Source organism: Manduca sexta, chromosome 6 (genome assembly GCF_014839805.1).
Source record: "Manduca sexta isolate Smith_Timp_Sample1 chromosome 6, JHU_Msex_v1.0, whole genome shotgun sequence".
Classification (NCBI taxonomy): Eukaryota; Metazoa; Arthropoda; class Insecta; order Lepidoptera; family Sphingidae; genus Manduca; species Manduca sexta.
The window spans coordinates 8,227,324-8,242,241 of record NC_051120.1 but is presented as its reverse complement, the minus strand read 5'-3'; the positions used below and the strand labels follow the sequence as shown (position 1 = coordinate 8,242,241).

Here is a 14,918-nt window from a genome sequence, read left to right as displayed (position 1 = left end):
TCACATTCCCGATTTAAACGTGCTCAAGTGAACATGTCCGCTCTTGACAACACTAAAACGTCCTGACGCGGGCGCACAAAAAGGCGCATGATATGGACCATCCTATCGTTTGTGATATGCATGATGCATTTATTGTGTTATCCGACTGGACGTACTCAGCGCGAGTCGCTTATGGTTGGCACGAACTTGTATAATAAAAAGTAAATTACTACTGTTGTCACAAGAAGGGTTATTTTAGTAGAGTATGGTCATAAGTAAGCGGGAATGGTTGGGGAGATTAATGCAAGTGGAACAAACGAAAGTGTGCCAGAATTGGGTAATCAATCCATAGTCTCTACCTATCCTTATGATATAGTCGAAGTTGATGTAATTATCTGTTTATATAAACTATCTCATGTACTAACCCACAAAGACCAGCGTAAATTGCAAGAGTAAAAGTAAATTCAGTTCGGGCGAATTCAGCCGCTACACGTGTCAATATCAGACTATATTGTCGTGCTAAGCGCAAAAGCAGTGTGTCAAGGAAATCTTATGTCTAGATAATCGAAGTTTTCTAAATATAGTTTTATAGTTTTGTATGTAAAACTGAGATGGAATAACTCTTTTAAAGTTTCTTTTAACCAGTTCTAAACAAGATACTGTTATTTTGGTAAGTTCATTGGATTGATATTTCTTTAAGATATCTGACGACATAAAAATCAAGATTTTGATTTATTTCTGAGATACCACTTTTGAGCTTACTCAAAAGCGGTATCAATGGCAGTATAATACTGACGTGGACCCAGCCTGGCTTTAGCGTTGGTCACGAATCGGCGACGACGAGCGAGCCGTGCCCGCCCATTGCAATCGGATGACATCATTGCCCGGCTACATACATACTCTAATTCACTAAGTGGACGCAACTCCTTGCTGTAACATAGTTGCGGATCTAACTGTTTGACTACATTGAACAAGTGTGAAAACTAGTTTCCACTAAACCACCGTTAAATTAACACCCTTCCGTGAAATACGCATTATAGGGCAACGTTTGTTATTTATTTGCCTGAGACATTGTAACCGTAGACTGGGAGAGAACATATTTTGCCGTTTAAGACATATCTCGCATATTATTCTTTCTACAGAGTCGAATCTAAATGAAATTGTAGTTATATTTTATGGTCTGCAATAGTCTTTTAATAACGGATTGTTGTTAAATCTGATATTAGTACAAAAACACATAAGGCATAACTATTCCTATAGGTGCTATTACAACTACGTAGTGAAGAAATCAGAGCAGCAGCCATAACAACAACACAATTATTTTCGCTAACTTAGTGTATGTCCATAAAAATATAGCAAATTTTCCAATAGTTAGCGATATCCATAGTTTAAATACTAGAAACAAAAATAAATTACTTAATCACAAAACAAGGCTCCAAAAGATTAGCAAGTCTTTTAAGGGTTACTGTATACATTTTTATAACAAAGTTCCCACTGAGATCAAATCCTTAAATATTGCGAAATTCGAAGCCACTATTAAGCGCAAGTTGTGTAATAAAGCTCATTACAAGATCTCAGAATACCTAGAGAATATAAATGCCTGGGACTAGGCATTTTTGTGTGATTGTCTTTGGAATCATTTCACTTGATCGAGATATATATTTTTTTTTCTTTCTCTTTATTTGTAATATAACTGTAAGCGGCTTGGGTATGAAATACTCTCTAACTGTCTGTACCTGCGGCGGCGTCGTATGACGGGTCGGCCACTTCCCTACAATATGGTTGAGGAGGCCGATGGCTGGCACATGCGTCGTACTCGTGAACGGGTGCTGCTTGTGTGGACTGTTCTGCCCATTTCGCTTACATTTCTAATTTCTAATTGCTAGAGGTGCTGGGAGGAAATAATTATAAGGATAATAGAGAAATTTCATGATTCCTGAGAGGGTTGTGCAGTCATATACTTAAAAATTTAAATTAATTTATTCCTTATTTCACGAGCCTATAAATGAACTGCTCTAAACTTTTTTTTTCTCTTCTCACTTTATCATGTACTGTAGTCTTTACCCTAAACTGATTGAAAAGAGCAACACCAGAGTTTCTTGCCCGTTCTTCTCTGGTGAAAACTGCTTTCCGAACTGATAGTAGAGTTAATATTGACGGAATTTAAATAATGTATAACATTTTACAGATTCAAATAAATCATGTCATTTCATAAAAATAAACACTTCTCAAAACCAATATAAAAAAAGTATTTAGCCAATGATTTACCAGCAAACTTCCAATATAACTAATTAAATACCTTGACAAGGTTCCGTGACGCCGAAACAATAGACATTAGTATACAATTACACACGTATTTAAATAATGAATGAAATGCACGATGATCACATTTCAATTTAACGGCCTAATAAACACGGTGGCACGTTTGATACGATGAAACTTTTTAATTGCATACCACATACAAATGGTGTACACAAAATAAATTCACCGCATGCGAATTCCGCTTCAATGGAACTGCGCACGTGTGCGGCGGACACAATGCGCCGCGGGCCGGTGTCGTAGTTTGCAATACGTAATTCTTTGAATAATGAAATCGACCGGCAAACGGTTTTCGTAACACGCAGCGAAGGTGTGGGTCACGTGTGCAGAGGCCACGATGAGATCGCGGGCGCCGTGAGCCGCGAGCCGCAGGCCCGCAGTGTCACAGGTCGCGAAACGTCACAAATGGTCGTGATTGATGGGTGCGGTGACAGCGTTGCGTCACAACCGGGGGTCGGCGGGTCATTGCCGTCGCCGGTCGCGATCACTATAAACCATGTTGCTCACTGCTTACTGCCGTACCGAATATCCGACCGAGATTGAAACGCGCAGTTCATAAAACTAAGCCGCTTTGCGATCAAGATCTGTTGGCGGTGTTGGAAACATCAAAATACATCAATGAGCATCAGATATACGCACTATTTATATATATCGAAGCTATTTATATCGAGCTCCCAGAATAATGTTTCTATTATTAGTTTATTAATGCAATGAACAATGATAATTTTATTCATAATGTTTACGGAAACTCATTATATCTTCCGACATTGGTGTCATGTCATATCTTGCAAAATCTCATTACCAATATAATACGATATCTAACATTACATAATTAAATATATTACGTATTAAAAATATCTAAAAAATCAAATTTACTTAAAACTTTTGAAACAGCCCTATAGCATTGCAATCTGAACCAGCATAGTTAGTTCACTGTTAAATGAAGAAATCCCTTCTTTTTGAAGTGACCATTGCATCATATAGATGACCAGAGTGTTCCACGAGGCCTTACAGTTATAAGACTAGACAATTATAGCATCCACAAAGTTATTTATATGTAATCAGTTCCACACACGGCACAACATCCACACGATAACCGTCGAAGTATGAATACTAAACAACACACTATCCATTGTTGTTACTGTATTAAATTAGATAGTTTTAATCCCCGCTATCTCCCTAATCACCGCGCAACACATCACGCCAAAACATGTTGTTGTAACGTGAAAATTCATAAACAAACTCGGAGGGTGGTCCCGGATAACGTTACGGCCACCCAGTACGGTGGTGGATCGACCCTGCTCGTGGGGCTGAACACCGCGCCATAAAACGACACACCGTAGTGTTTTACGACAAAAATTTACAACACACGTTCACAACATTACGACACAACAACTCTAGTACTATGAGCGTATTCCGAATGAAAACAACTTATTCTTTAAGGTCGCCTTAACGTCCTTAACATTGTATGACATAAACAATGGGACCTTTACCACTTAACAGTGTTAAGGTGAAATAATTTTGCACGTATTTCAACTAGACCTAACCAACGCGACTTAATTAAAACATCACTTATACTGACGCGTCAGTTTAAATAAGCTTTAGCAGTTTCCATGTGCCCGAAAACATTAGAGCTTCTTTTTTTAACTTAGAAACGCAAGTTATTCATGATCATAATAGTTATAAACCTTTCTAAAGTTTAGAGTTTAGAATAGCATGAAGTTTAGAGACGAACTATCGCATCTATACATGTATTTTGAATTATGTTGTTGACATTTAGTATGTAAAAACACTAACAGTAAAATTCACCGTCATTCGTTATTGGATGTGCAGCTTGTAGCCGTTTTCTGAGAACATAAAATTGATAAACCGGCAGCATCGGAACGACGCAGGCACGCAACTGTGTACGTGGAATTCGAAAACTATGGTGTAATGATGTATCCTGTGAGACATATGCCCTTTACGGGAAATTTATAATAATCCAACAGTAAAGATAAACTACTAGTTCTTTCATATAAATTTTAATGCATAAGATTGCCTTTCGACCAAACTATAACCGTTTATCAGTCCTCAACCTCTTCATTGCTTATTTTTATTTAGGACGGAATACTCATACAAAAAACTAAATACGACCATTACAAAGACGACGGCACAGCTTGCATCAAGAATCATTCATCGCGTTGTCATAAATAATTATGGCAACAATTTGACGTTACATTGTACGGCGACCATGCAAGTATACGACGGTTAATAAGCCAATTCATGCATTATTTTAGTATGCAAGTATCAAGGAGCAGTTGTTCGGTTATAGAGCGGCGGGTCCGGTTTACTGCATCGTTACTGCCTATCCGGTGTTTTTACGGCGCGATTAAAGCGCTCGCCCGACCTACAGTTCCCGTAATTTGGCTAAATCTTTTTATTGCTCACCAAACTAGTGAAACTGCCTCACCGGTCCCCGGCTTTGGAACAGAACCCCTCTGTATCCTATTGCGGAATTTGAATACGTCCGAAAAGGGGCACGTTGCGTTTTATTACATGTACTGCGACGCTTCAGTGATTGTGCTATCGTTTAGAAACAAATCTGTTATCCACCTGGAATTTGTATCGATAGGCTAGCATCGGAAAGAGTGATCATTAAGTAATAAGTAACCACTGGAAAGGAAATAACCAAAAGTTACTGTTACTACAAAGTACCCACCAACCGGATATAGATTTTGTTCCGCATGATAAATTAAAATAACGTCATCCTTCATTATACAACACAGATTGAACGTCATTTAAAATCCATAGCCTAAAGATAAACAGGAATATGCACAGCACATCAACGTTAAGCCAACGGACTGACAGATACGCAACAAAATGGAACAGAAAATTGAAATAACATGGAAAAGCTTTATCTGTTTTGTGAGTCGTATAAATTATTAAAATACAATAAAACGAATTGCCGACCACATTTTGTTCGGTAGCGGTCTCTGGGAGCATTATCGAAATCGGACAGCAATAATTACATTCGAAACGAACGTGGCCACTCCATCCATCTGTCCGAAAGACTAAATAAAATACACTTCCGCGATTAAATTTTATCAATGAAAAATTTATTATTCGTTCTGCGAAATAGCCACAGATATTTAATATAAATGTGCGAGATCATTTTATAAATTTAACGCCGTAATGTTTTTTGTAGTTCTTTGATAAGGTTTAGGGTAATGACCGCATTAAAATATCCTAATGAAAGATATATACATACACACACTCACGCCTTTTATCCATTTAGGGGTAGGCTTAGCCGCAAGATGTGCACCCACTTTCCGCCGATTATATTCCATCCCATGATGTGATACAGGGCGAACCTATCGAAATATCAGGCACAAATTCCAGACTTACGGCTGATATTGAGTAGAAAAACCCGGTATAATTTTGCCCTACCTGGGGATCGAACCCGAGGTTTCAGCACGGCAGTCATATCCTAATTACGCTATCAAGGCATAATACTTTCAATTAAATTAATATTCCATATCTGGCACACAGCTGGCCACTAACAACGACCATTATAGTTATACAATAACAAAAAAAAAAAAACATAATTTATGACAAAACCAGATCATAATCATATCAGTTTCTTATAAAAAACATAAAATATAAAAAATTAAAAACAATTACTAGTGGCGCGTATATACCCAATCAATTAATAACAACTCTCCCTTTTAAGCTTTTAGACAATTCCCTTCCGCACATCATTTGAAGTGGGCGTTAGATAAATGAATTTTGTACAATAACAGCCAAGAGACCGGAGATTGAGTTATACAGCCATTGAGGAAACTCTAAGTTTATAAAATATTTACCCGAAGAACGTTGTCTTTTGACCCTGTTATAATAACAGTATATTGAATCGAAATGGATTATATTTTATTATGGTTATTAGATGTCCAGTTTGACCTATCGCGGTGATACCAATCCGCTGTCTTTATCCACTTAAATAACTTAGCGCACCACATCTTTGAATGTAAAATTTATTCGTGTTGTATTACCATTGCTCGACATGACATCAAACCTTTAGACTTTGTTATTGGTTGGACATCGCATGCCAGATTGAAAATTCCGCACCTCTTGTCATTGCTATGACAACGGATTCCACATATGTATCTACTTCTGGCAATATTCGATAGCATTGCATTTACACTTTCAGACTAGAAGAGCCAGTCCTACACGAAAGACTTTCAATGCACAGTTGAAATATACGAAATATGACAACCCTGCGCGAAATTCAGGTAGACGAGCCGAATAAATAGAAACGAATTCTCAGACGGAAAAGTTGAGCGGCTTCCGAAAAACGAAACGGCAAGTGCGACGAACCTTACTCGCGCCCGTGTGAGTTATTTTATTTTTCAAGTAGGAACGCTTTGCAATATCGATTACGGAAAATGTTATATCATTTTGTAATAATCTCTACGCGATAGACGTCTCACATCGAGACGACATAAGAGCGAGTGTTGTGGATTATAGAAAAAAAAATTCGAAACGGGTTTAATTTCCACACGAAACATTTCAATCTCCAAAAACGCATCCACATGGCACACACAGCGAGCGGAATATAAATCATTTACAAGTTAATTTCGTCGCGGAGAAAATGTTGTCTGAAAATGTTTCGCGTAGTATAGTGAAATTATATTTGCTTTGTTTTTACATGCAAACGCACGGCGCCCGTCGGCTGATTACTGCGCGCGCTGTTACCGTCATTCATTTGCGTCTACAGTACACCGCCCCACTCAATCTAGTTTGTTATGTTATGAACGTGCACCCGCCGAGAAGCCCCGCTTTATATATCGACACTAGCTGTCGGTTGCGACTTCGTCTCTGTCGCCTTTACCAACAAAAAAAACGGAAACTTCGTAGAGGTTAGAGAAAATCTAAAACTTTCTATAACGTTTCTTTAAGTAGACATAAACTACGATGCACAACTGTTTTGGTAATGGTCAACGCTACCGCTATGAATATCAAGGCTAAAACATTTAATAATCTCATTATAATTAAAAAGGGGTGAAGATACCACAAGTACCTACCAGTGTTAGTTTATAATACCAAAAAAATATGAATATTTAATCATTGTAGCATCTAAGAAACGGGATTTAGCGAGCCCTATTCTCATTGTAATGAACCGTTTATATGTGGATCACTCTCACCCGACGGCAATCGCTATAAAAGAATACATTAACAATGACATTCACTGCTTTGTCAACCTGAGCAACTGAACTGGCATCACTGTAGAATCACATGAATAAAAAGTACTTTCCATTGGGACCCTCTGGTCTTATTGTCATCAACGATGAAATAACGATACGCAAATATGCGCAAATGTTCATGTGTGTCAGATATATTCAAACTTATCATTTGAAATTCGAGTATATTTCTAAATAAAATCTTCTATAAAATTAACTAGTACAAGTTGAAAAAGCACCGGCAACAATACCACAAATACGAAACCTGCGATAGGAATAAATAAAATAATCTACAAGTTTCATCGAACTTTTTAATTTCAATCACCCCGTGTAATACCGAATCCCACATATAAAATTCACTTCAAAAACAATGTTCAAGAATGTCAGCCATAAAAATCACCGACGAAACTTTCCAAGAGCGATCCTACGTGAACTCATTTGGCAAGTGCAACAACAGCTGACCTATTGAATGAAGTTAATAATAAAGGAATTTCGAGCGTTGTGATTTCAGAATTCGCTTTAAAAAGGTTCGACAATGGAGACAGGGGGGTCGGAGCGGCCCGTCTGGGTGGCACGGGGGGTCACCCGCGCGGCGGCTCCCTCGTTTTGGGTGCCATGTGAAACGCACTCACTACATTCATTACAAAAAGCGTCACATCGTCGAACGGGCCTCGGATTAATAATTCCACTCATTTGGGTTCCCCCGGGCGGGCCGGCGAGACAATGCGCGCCCGCCTAACGGTATCAATCAACATCAAACAGCCTCGCTCTCTATCACTACACAACATTTTAGGGTTGGAACTTTTGAGCAATATTTACTTTGATAAATTCAATGTAATTTTAAACTGGATATTGCCAGTTGTTGTTTATTTTGAGCTTTAAATAACTTACAACTACGCTTGGTAGCCGTAGTTCAAAGACATTTGTAAATCTCAGGCTGTGTTTGATCACTTTTATTTTTAAATAAAGCTGACAAGTAAGTAAGTAAGTTTTCTTTTTATCTCCAAATTTCAACACCCACAGCGCACGTTTACTAACTCGCACATAAATTGCAATGTATCAAAGCCCACATCACCAACTTGAAAATCAGTGGAGGGTCCTAAGATAATATTTTACGACGGTCGCAACACATGTTCGTGCCGAGTTGCAAAGCGGGCGCACCCGTGGGATGTGTGCTTTTCTCGTTACCCTCGCAAACACATTCGAGTGCATCGTGCTTAGATGACTCTACTCTAAATAACCGAATGAGACAGCTCTATCAAACATTCACCACTAATTCTCAGGATACAAAACAAGTTAACCTACTAAGTTACTAACAAATACGGTGAAGTATTTTGAAATCTAATATAAACTATAGATAATGTTGAACCAACAAGATGGTAGATAGATGATAACACACCCCTCCGATGTAAGGTAGCACAGGAGCAATGTACCGGTCCGTACACTAATTAAGAGTAATGCAGTCAATTTGGAAGCGCACACGCCTCTCCCGGCGCGTTGCGAGTGCATTGAAGATTGCTTTCATTTTTCACTTGGTAACAATAGATGAGTATAAATAACGTTTATTTGTGATTACGGGCGCGTGTGCGCGGGCGTGAAGCAGAGGCGACGGAGTTTCGCAGCGCGTCGTTGTCTGTACATTTTAGCAAACAAGCTTATTGTCGAGTGTCGCGGCAAACGGCGTGTTAACTCTGTATATGGAGTGCGAGTCCGCAAATAGCGTGGCAGGCGGGCCGGCGGGCAGGCGTGGCGCGCTGACACTCACCAACCGCTCTTGCAGACCACATGTGCGCTAATGAAGATACCGCGTTTATGATTATACGAGCCATCGGTCGCCGCTTCGGCATTATTAATAATTCCCGAATTATCTTTGCGCTTAAATACAGAGGCGGTTATGTGTTTCGGTAAAACCAGTCGAGTTTGTTATGCGTAATTGTGTTTTCGTATGGAATTCTCCAGCGGTCTTCTCGATGTTTGTGTCGCTTATTTACCACACATATAAAGATATAGTATGTACAAGGACCCGTTTATTTACAGGCCGTTAAGTTTCGCAGGCGGAGAACTTACGACGCACATGTGGACGGCGGTCGGCGCGAGGGTGCCACCAGTAATTACTATTAATTACCATGTAATGAGCTCATCAATCACTTTGTGGAATATAATATAAATATTATAGTAAAATAGCTTGTGTATAGAGATATTATTAGATAAACTTTGAACGGTGAACATTAAATCTTTGAAAATATGCTTGGCAAAATTTACTAAAATAGAATTTCAGAAATAGTTATTGTTAAAAATGAAGCTAAGATTTTTAGAAAATTAACCATTCATGTTAATATAAGACTTTGTACACGTGGGTGTATAAAATTGACGAAACAACACACATTTCCAGAGGATTATAACAACGGAGCACACTCAGCTAACAATGAGAAAATGTCACGTGAAATTCAAAAATTGTACCCTAAAAACATTTTTTCATAAACACGAAGAGATTACGTGATGCAAGCGTGTTATAAAAATAAACGAATAGGCGCACTCGAGTCGAGATATAGAGAGGAACACAGCTTCATTAGGCGCGGAAACGAGCACGCTGTACGTTTGTTCTTTACGTGACTAGCTGCCTACATTATTCACCCATTAGTGTACACTGTACAACATTCTGTTAATGCTGAGCCTCGCTGTTCGCGTACAGTCCACACACAAAAACATTATATTCGATTAATGTTACATTAATGGAAATAATCTGTTTGCACTTAAAAGCTTATATGATTTTTTTTTTGTCGACGATGCGTGTAATTTTTAAATTATATAAAATTATTATTACAGTAAAAAATAAATATCCGTTTGCTTTTAGCCTCTATGCTACTTTATGAATCACAGTTTTTTTAACGTTTAAATCGCTGATAATCTGTTATATATTATGTATTATCATTTTGTTACTTAATTATTTACTAAACACAGCTTAATCTTAAATATGTTATATATAACAGTTATGGTAATAATCAACATGTATGTGTATATGGTAAACATCAAATTTAATACATAGATTCATTACCATAATATTGGGTTGTGGTCGTGACGCGATACGTTAACACACATATAAGTACAGTAACTGCCATAAAGCTAGGTTTACGCGGGTAATCTTAATATAGCCCATTGAAACCCACGCAAAATCCGTTCGCGCTATTAATATAAATCATAAACCCGATTCACCCCCGACGGCAGTTTATTAAACAGCATGCATACGAAATATGTCGAAAACGTTCGTCAAAAATTGCCCCAGGGTTCTGAAAATGCTAGAGCCGAATTAAATTAACAATCAAATCTCGAAATAGAATTATCTCATGATATAATACTGTCGACAGTTGAAGCTCGGATAATTATTTTTTGTTTTAGTTAATGCTACTGCAAAAATAATAGATGTGGGGAAAAGAATCAAGCCACGCAAATGGCACTGGGCAGGACCTATTTGTAGAAATAAAAATAAATAGACAAAACTTTAACAAAGTGGGTACCAAGATACAGGGAAAGGCGAAAAGGGAGACCTAGAAAAAGATATATAAAGATTTTCGTCATAGATGTGGATCTCATTCGATGCATAAGACGCCGGAAGATATGTCGCACTCTTAATAAAATAATGAATGACCCATTCCAGGATTGCCAATTTGTGGGAATCGTCAAACAACCAATTTCTGTTTGCGACCTTTGTTTTTTCCTTTTTTGTATGCTATAGGTTTCATTTTTTACCTATCTTTAATAAGCTCAATTTTATAGAAACTTAAAAAAAAGGAAGCAATCAATTTGTTTTCCGACGACTTCCACAAATCAACAATTTTGAAATAGGTCATTATTTTATTAAGAGTGCGATGTATGAAAAGATTTTGGAACCCACGACGCAATGGTGACTGCTATATAACACTATTTATGCAAATGTATGACATTATTTTAATATTTTTATGTAAAATATAGTAGCAAATAAGAGGCTATTTTAAATTTTTATAGTGCTATGATCAAAAATATAGAATTAAATTGTGGCTTCATTGCATTGTAAATATAAAGAGAATGAGCATAAAAGGTACTAACATAAAGACAACGACATCAAAGCTGGCACCGTAACATATTTATCTTTTCATACAAGCTGAAGAAAAAAGATTTCATATTTTTACAAGCGCATTTACATACACTATCACATTACGGACCCTTCTGAACTAATGACGGCATCTTCGTACATAACGAACTGTTCGATGTTGGTAATGAGTGATGACCTAGTCAATTTGTAGTGGTAAGGCGGCACACTGTATTTATATATACAATTACCTAACAAACTCGCGCATGTCTATTTTTATGCGAAACGGAAGGAATGCGGTTTACCCGGATCCGATCCGAGGTATGATTCATTTCATTCAAACTTCCCAAGTTTATTCAAAGACCGATTCATCGTCTTATATCGTCTTATTGGTTCGATACGGATTCTCGGTACAAATGTTGTAAACACGTGATAATATCAGAACTGCTTATTTCTATTAGACATTTACGAATGTGATATACAAAAAAATTACATTTAATTTATGACAAAGTTTTAATATAATTATATTTTATCAATATCACTTATAAATTGAATAAAACCCGTCTGTATGTTGCACTAACGTTACCGAACTAGCAATTTAAAGTTCCAAATGCACGATTGATACAATCGAGTGTAGACGAACAAAATGCACTGTTTCACGTTGTAAAACTATTGCAAGTGAGTTCGCCGCGCGGATCGCGGTTGATAGCTTTTTAATATGCGCTCCCTTGATTCATCGGGCGCGCGTCACCACTGATTGATTGTCGGACCATCTCATTCTGTGCCTTGTCACCTTGCGTTACCACTAATGGCGGTTTCGTGTCATTTTTACAACGCCACTTGCATTAATAAACATGAAATGTTGCTCATTTTCGATAATAGTTGGAGAAAATAGAGAAAGTTTATAATAAAGTGCTGTGTTAACTAAGAACATGGTACCGCGGGCGTTTGGCCCGAGCGTTGAGACGAATTTTGCATAATACGAGTGGATCCCTGAGATCGGCGGACGCTGCAAGGGTTTAGTCTAGTATGACTTGTTACAATCAGGTGGAAACTAATAAATATTTAATGGAACTCGGTATCCTATTACACGTATTGAATTTTTTTCTCACGACATTGGAGACACGAAAATAGATTTCAGCTGTTGTTTAATGAATATTAAAACAAACAATAATAACGTTGAATACATTAATTTGTTTGTTTTACACGTGTTTTAAATGAATGCATTAACCTTTGCGTTATCAGAAAATGTTCACAGTCATCTATGTGATAAAATGGAGATACATGCGTATGTCTAAAACAGCCCAGGTAGTAGGAATTAACGTACATTTATTAAGGCCCCTCCAAGACCAAACGGCCTTGAGCAATTCGTTGCATACTTTGCGGTGATCAAGAACAGACAAGAATATGCAAAGATATACAAATAATTCTTTTAAAAAATCAATTGTCTTTTTGAAAACTTTAAATTACCCGCATATTCTTAGTTAAATTGTCTGTCTCATAGTGTTGGTTACAAAGTAAAATTTTGTCAACTTCAGAATAAAAATATGCACAGAATCAAAAATTTCAGCACCCTTGCCATCATGAAATTAACAAAACATCTGCATTATAAAAAAAAATATGTAACCAAAGTAAGAACAGCATATACCAGAAATGCGACATTTTTTTCATGTATATTGTAAATTTCGAATTGTTACCTTCAAAAAATAGTGTTAACGTGCCGTTTTCTGTGGGAAACGCCTTAACACGTAAACTGTCTTTAATAGCATGAATGACTTCGAAGTATATTATATCTTCGCTCAACAGATGCACTTTGACGATGCAGCAAGAATTAACGAAACGAAATAACATTCAAAAAGATAATCGCAATGTCATTCAATATTATAACTCCTATAACACAAGATTCCAACTTTAACTCATGCTAATGACAGAACATAACGAGCTTTACTACACCTACCGATGGTTGTTACTCAAAAATCAGAAAAAAATACTTCAGACATGTACCAGGTACAGAACTTGTTGATTGATACTGTATTATTTGAATAACTCAATCACTTACAGAGTCTGGATCGTGTGCGTTCGGCGTGGACGTCTGCGGAGGCCTCGGCGGCGGAGGGTAACCCTGCAACAAATTGATAATTAACGTGACAACAGTAGGTACTAAATTTATTAATTATTATTATGTGAGACAAATTAATCCCCTAGGTAATACGGTTTGCTACTTAAGCTTTAGTTTATTAATTTAAGACATAATATAGTTAACGTTCAAATTTAATGCTTCCAAAATATTATACTGAAATTTCGTTGCATGATGCATCTAGTTTTTAGAGCCTTCGGGCATGAGAATCTATTCGAAGCGAAATTCGTGATTGTAAACTGTGACGAAAATTATAAAAACAACTTATTATCGCATTAAAAATAGAAGAAAACAACAGCATACTTCAGTATATCACGTTTATAAATCCAATTCCAGTAGACGACTTAAAATACCTTAATCAAGGAACGTCATTAATAATAATTGATATGCCAATCTTCCTCATGTCAACTAACTTTAGTCCCAAATTTGATTAGGCTAATCACTGATTGAAACGTTTATAAATAGAGACTGCTCTAGATTTTGTTTTCATAAAAGTCTCTACAAATAATACTATGAATACTCTAGTATTGTATTCGTTTGTATTTTTACAATGTTACAAACGAGCGGTACCCCGTATCGGGATTGCAATCGGGAATAAATCAACCCGAGCATCGGACGAGCATGAGATTTTATCTGTTATCATTTCTAGTAGAGTTTGCATTATTTTGCATACATGTTACGCGTAAAACCTTTAGCGTTGGTCTAGTTATAGTCGTGTAGGGCTGCCACCCTGATATCCACGTCATGTTTTAATTTATAAGGCTTTAAGGAGCCTCTTAAAAAACATTTGAAATTGTCCGTGACATAATCGGATCTTTTTTGAGACTAGGAAATCCAGTTTTTTATGACGTGTTTATTTATAAATAAAAGTATTACAGAATTGGTGCCCCGACATGATATTCTATTTCAACAATGTGTCTAGAATTTATGATATGGTAATGCCAATCGTGTTTCCTAAACTAAACGGATAAAACAGCAATCTAGACAACCACAAATGAATAAAATAAAAAAACACAAGTTTAGTCATTAATAAAACATGAAATAAATTAGGTATTAAGAACAGGTGATAATAATTAATTGTCGTATCTTGATATATTGTTTTTCTAAGTTTCTTTTTTTTTGGTTATAGTAAGCACAGTGCTACTCTACATTTCCATTCTTTATGAAAAATGATTTTAACCATGACTAACTTACTAAAAAA

At 36.9% G+C, this 14,918-nt stretch overlaps 1 protein-coding gene across 1 annotated transcript in view; it reads right to left on the bottom strand.

Moving 5' to 3' along the window:
• The window catches only part of LOC115451838 (trithorax group protein osa), a 111,047-nt gene that overhangs the window by 47,605 nt on the left and 48,524 nt on the right, over positions 1 to 14,918 (bottom strand). The window contains 1 exon segment of the mRNA XM_037447506.1: positions 13,640 to 13,702. Within this exon segment, the coding sequence (XP_037303403.1) occupies positions 13,640 to 13,702 (63 nt within the window).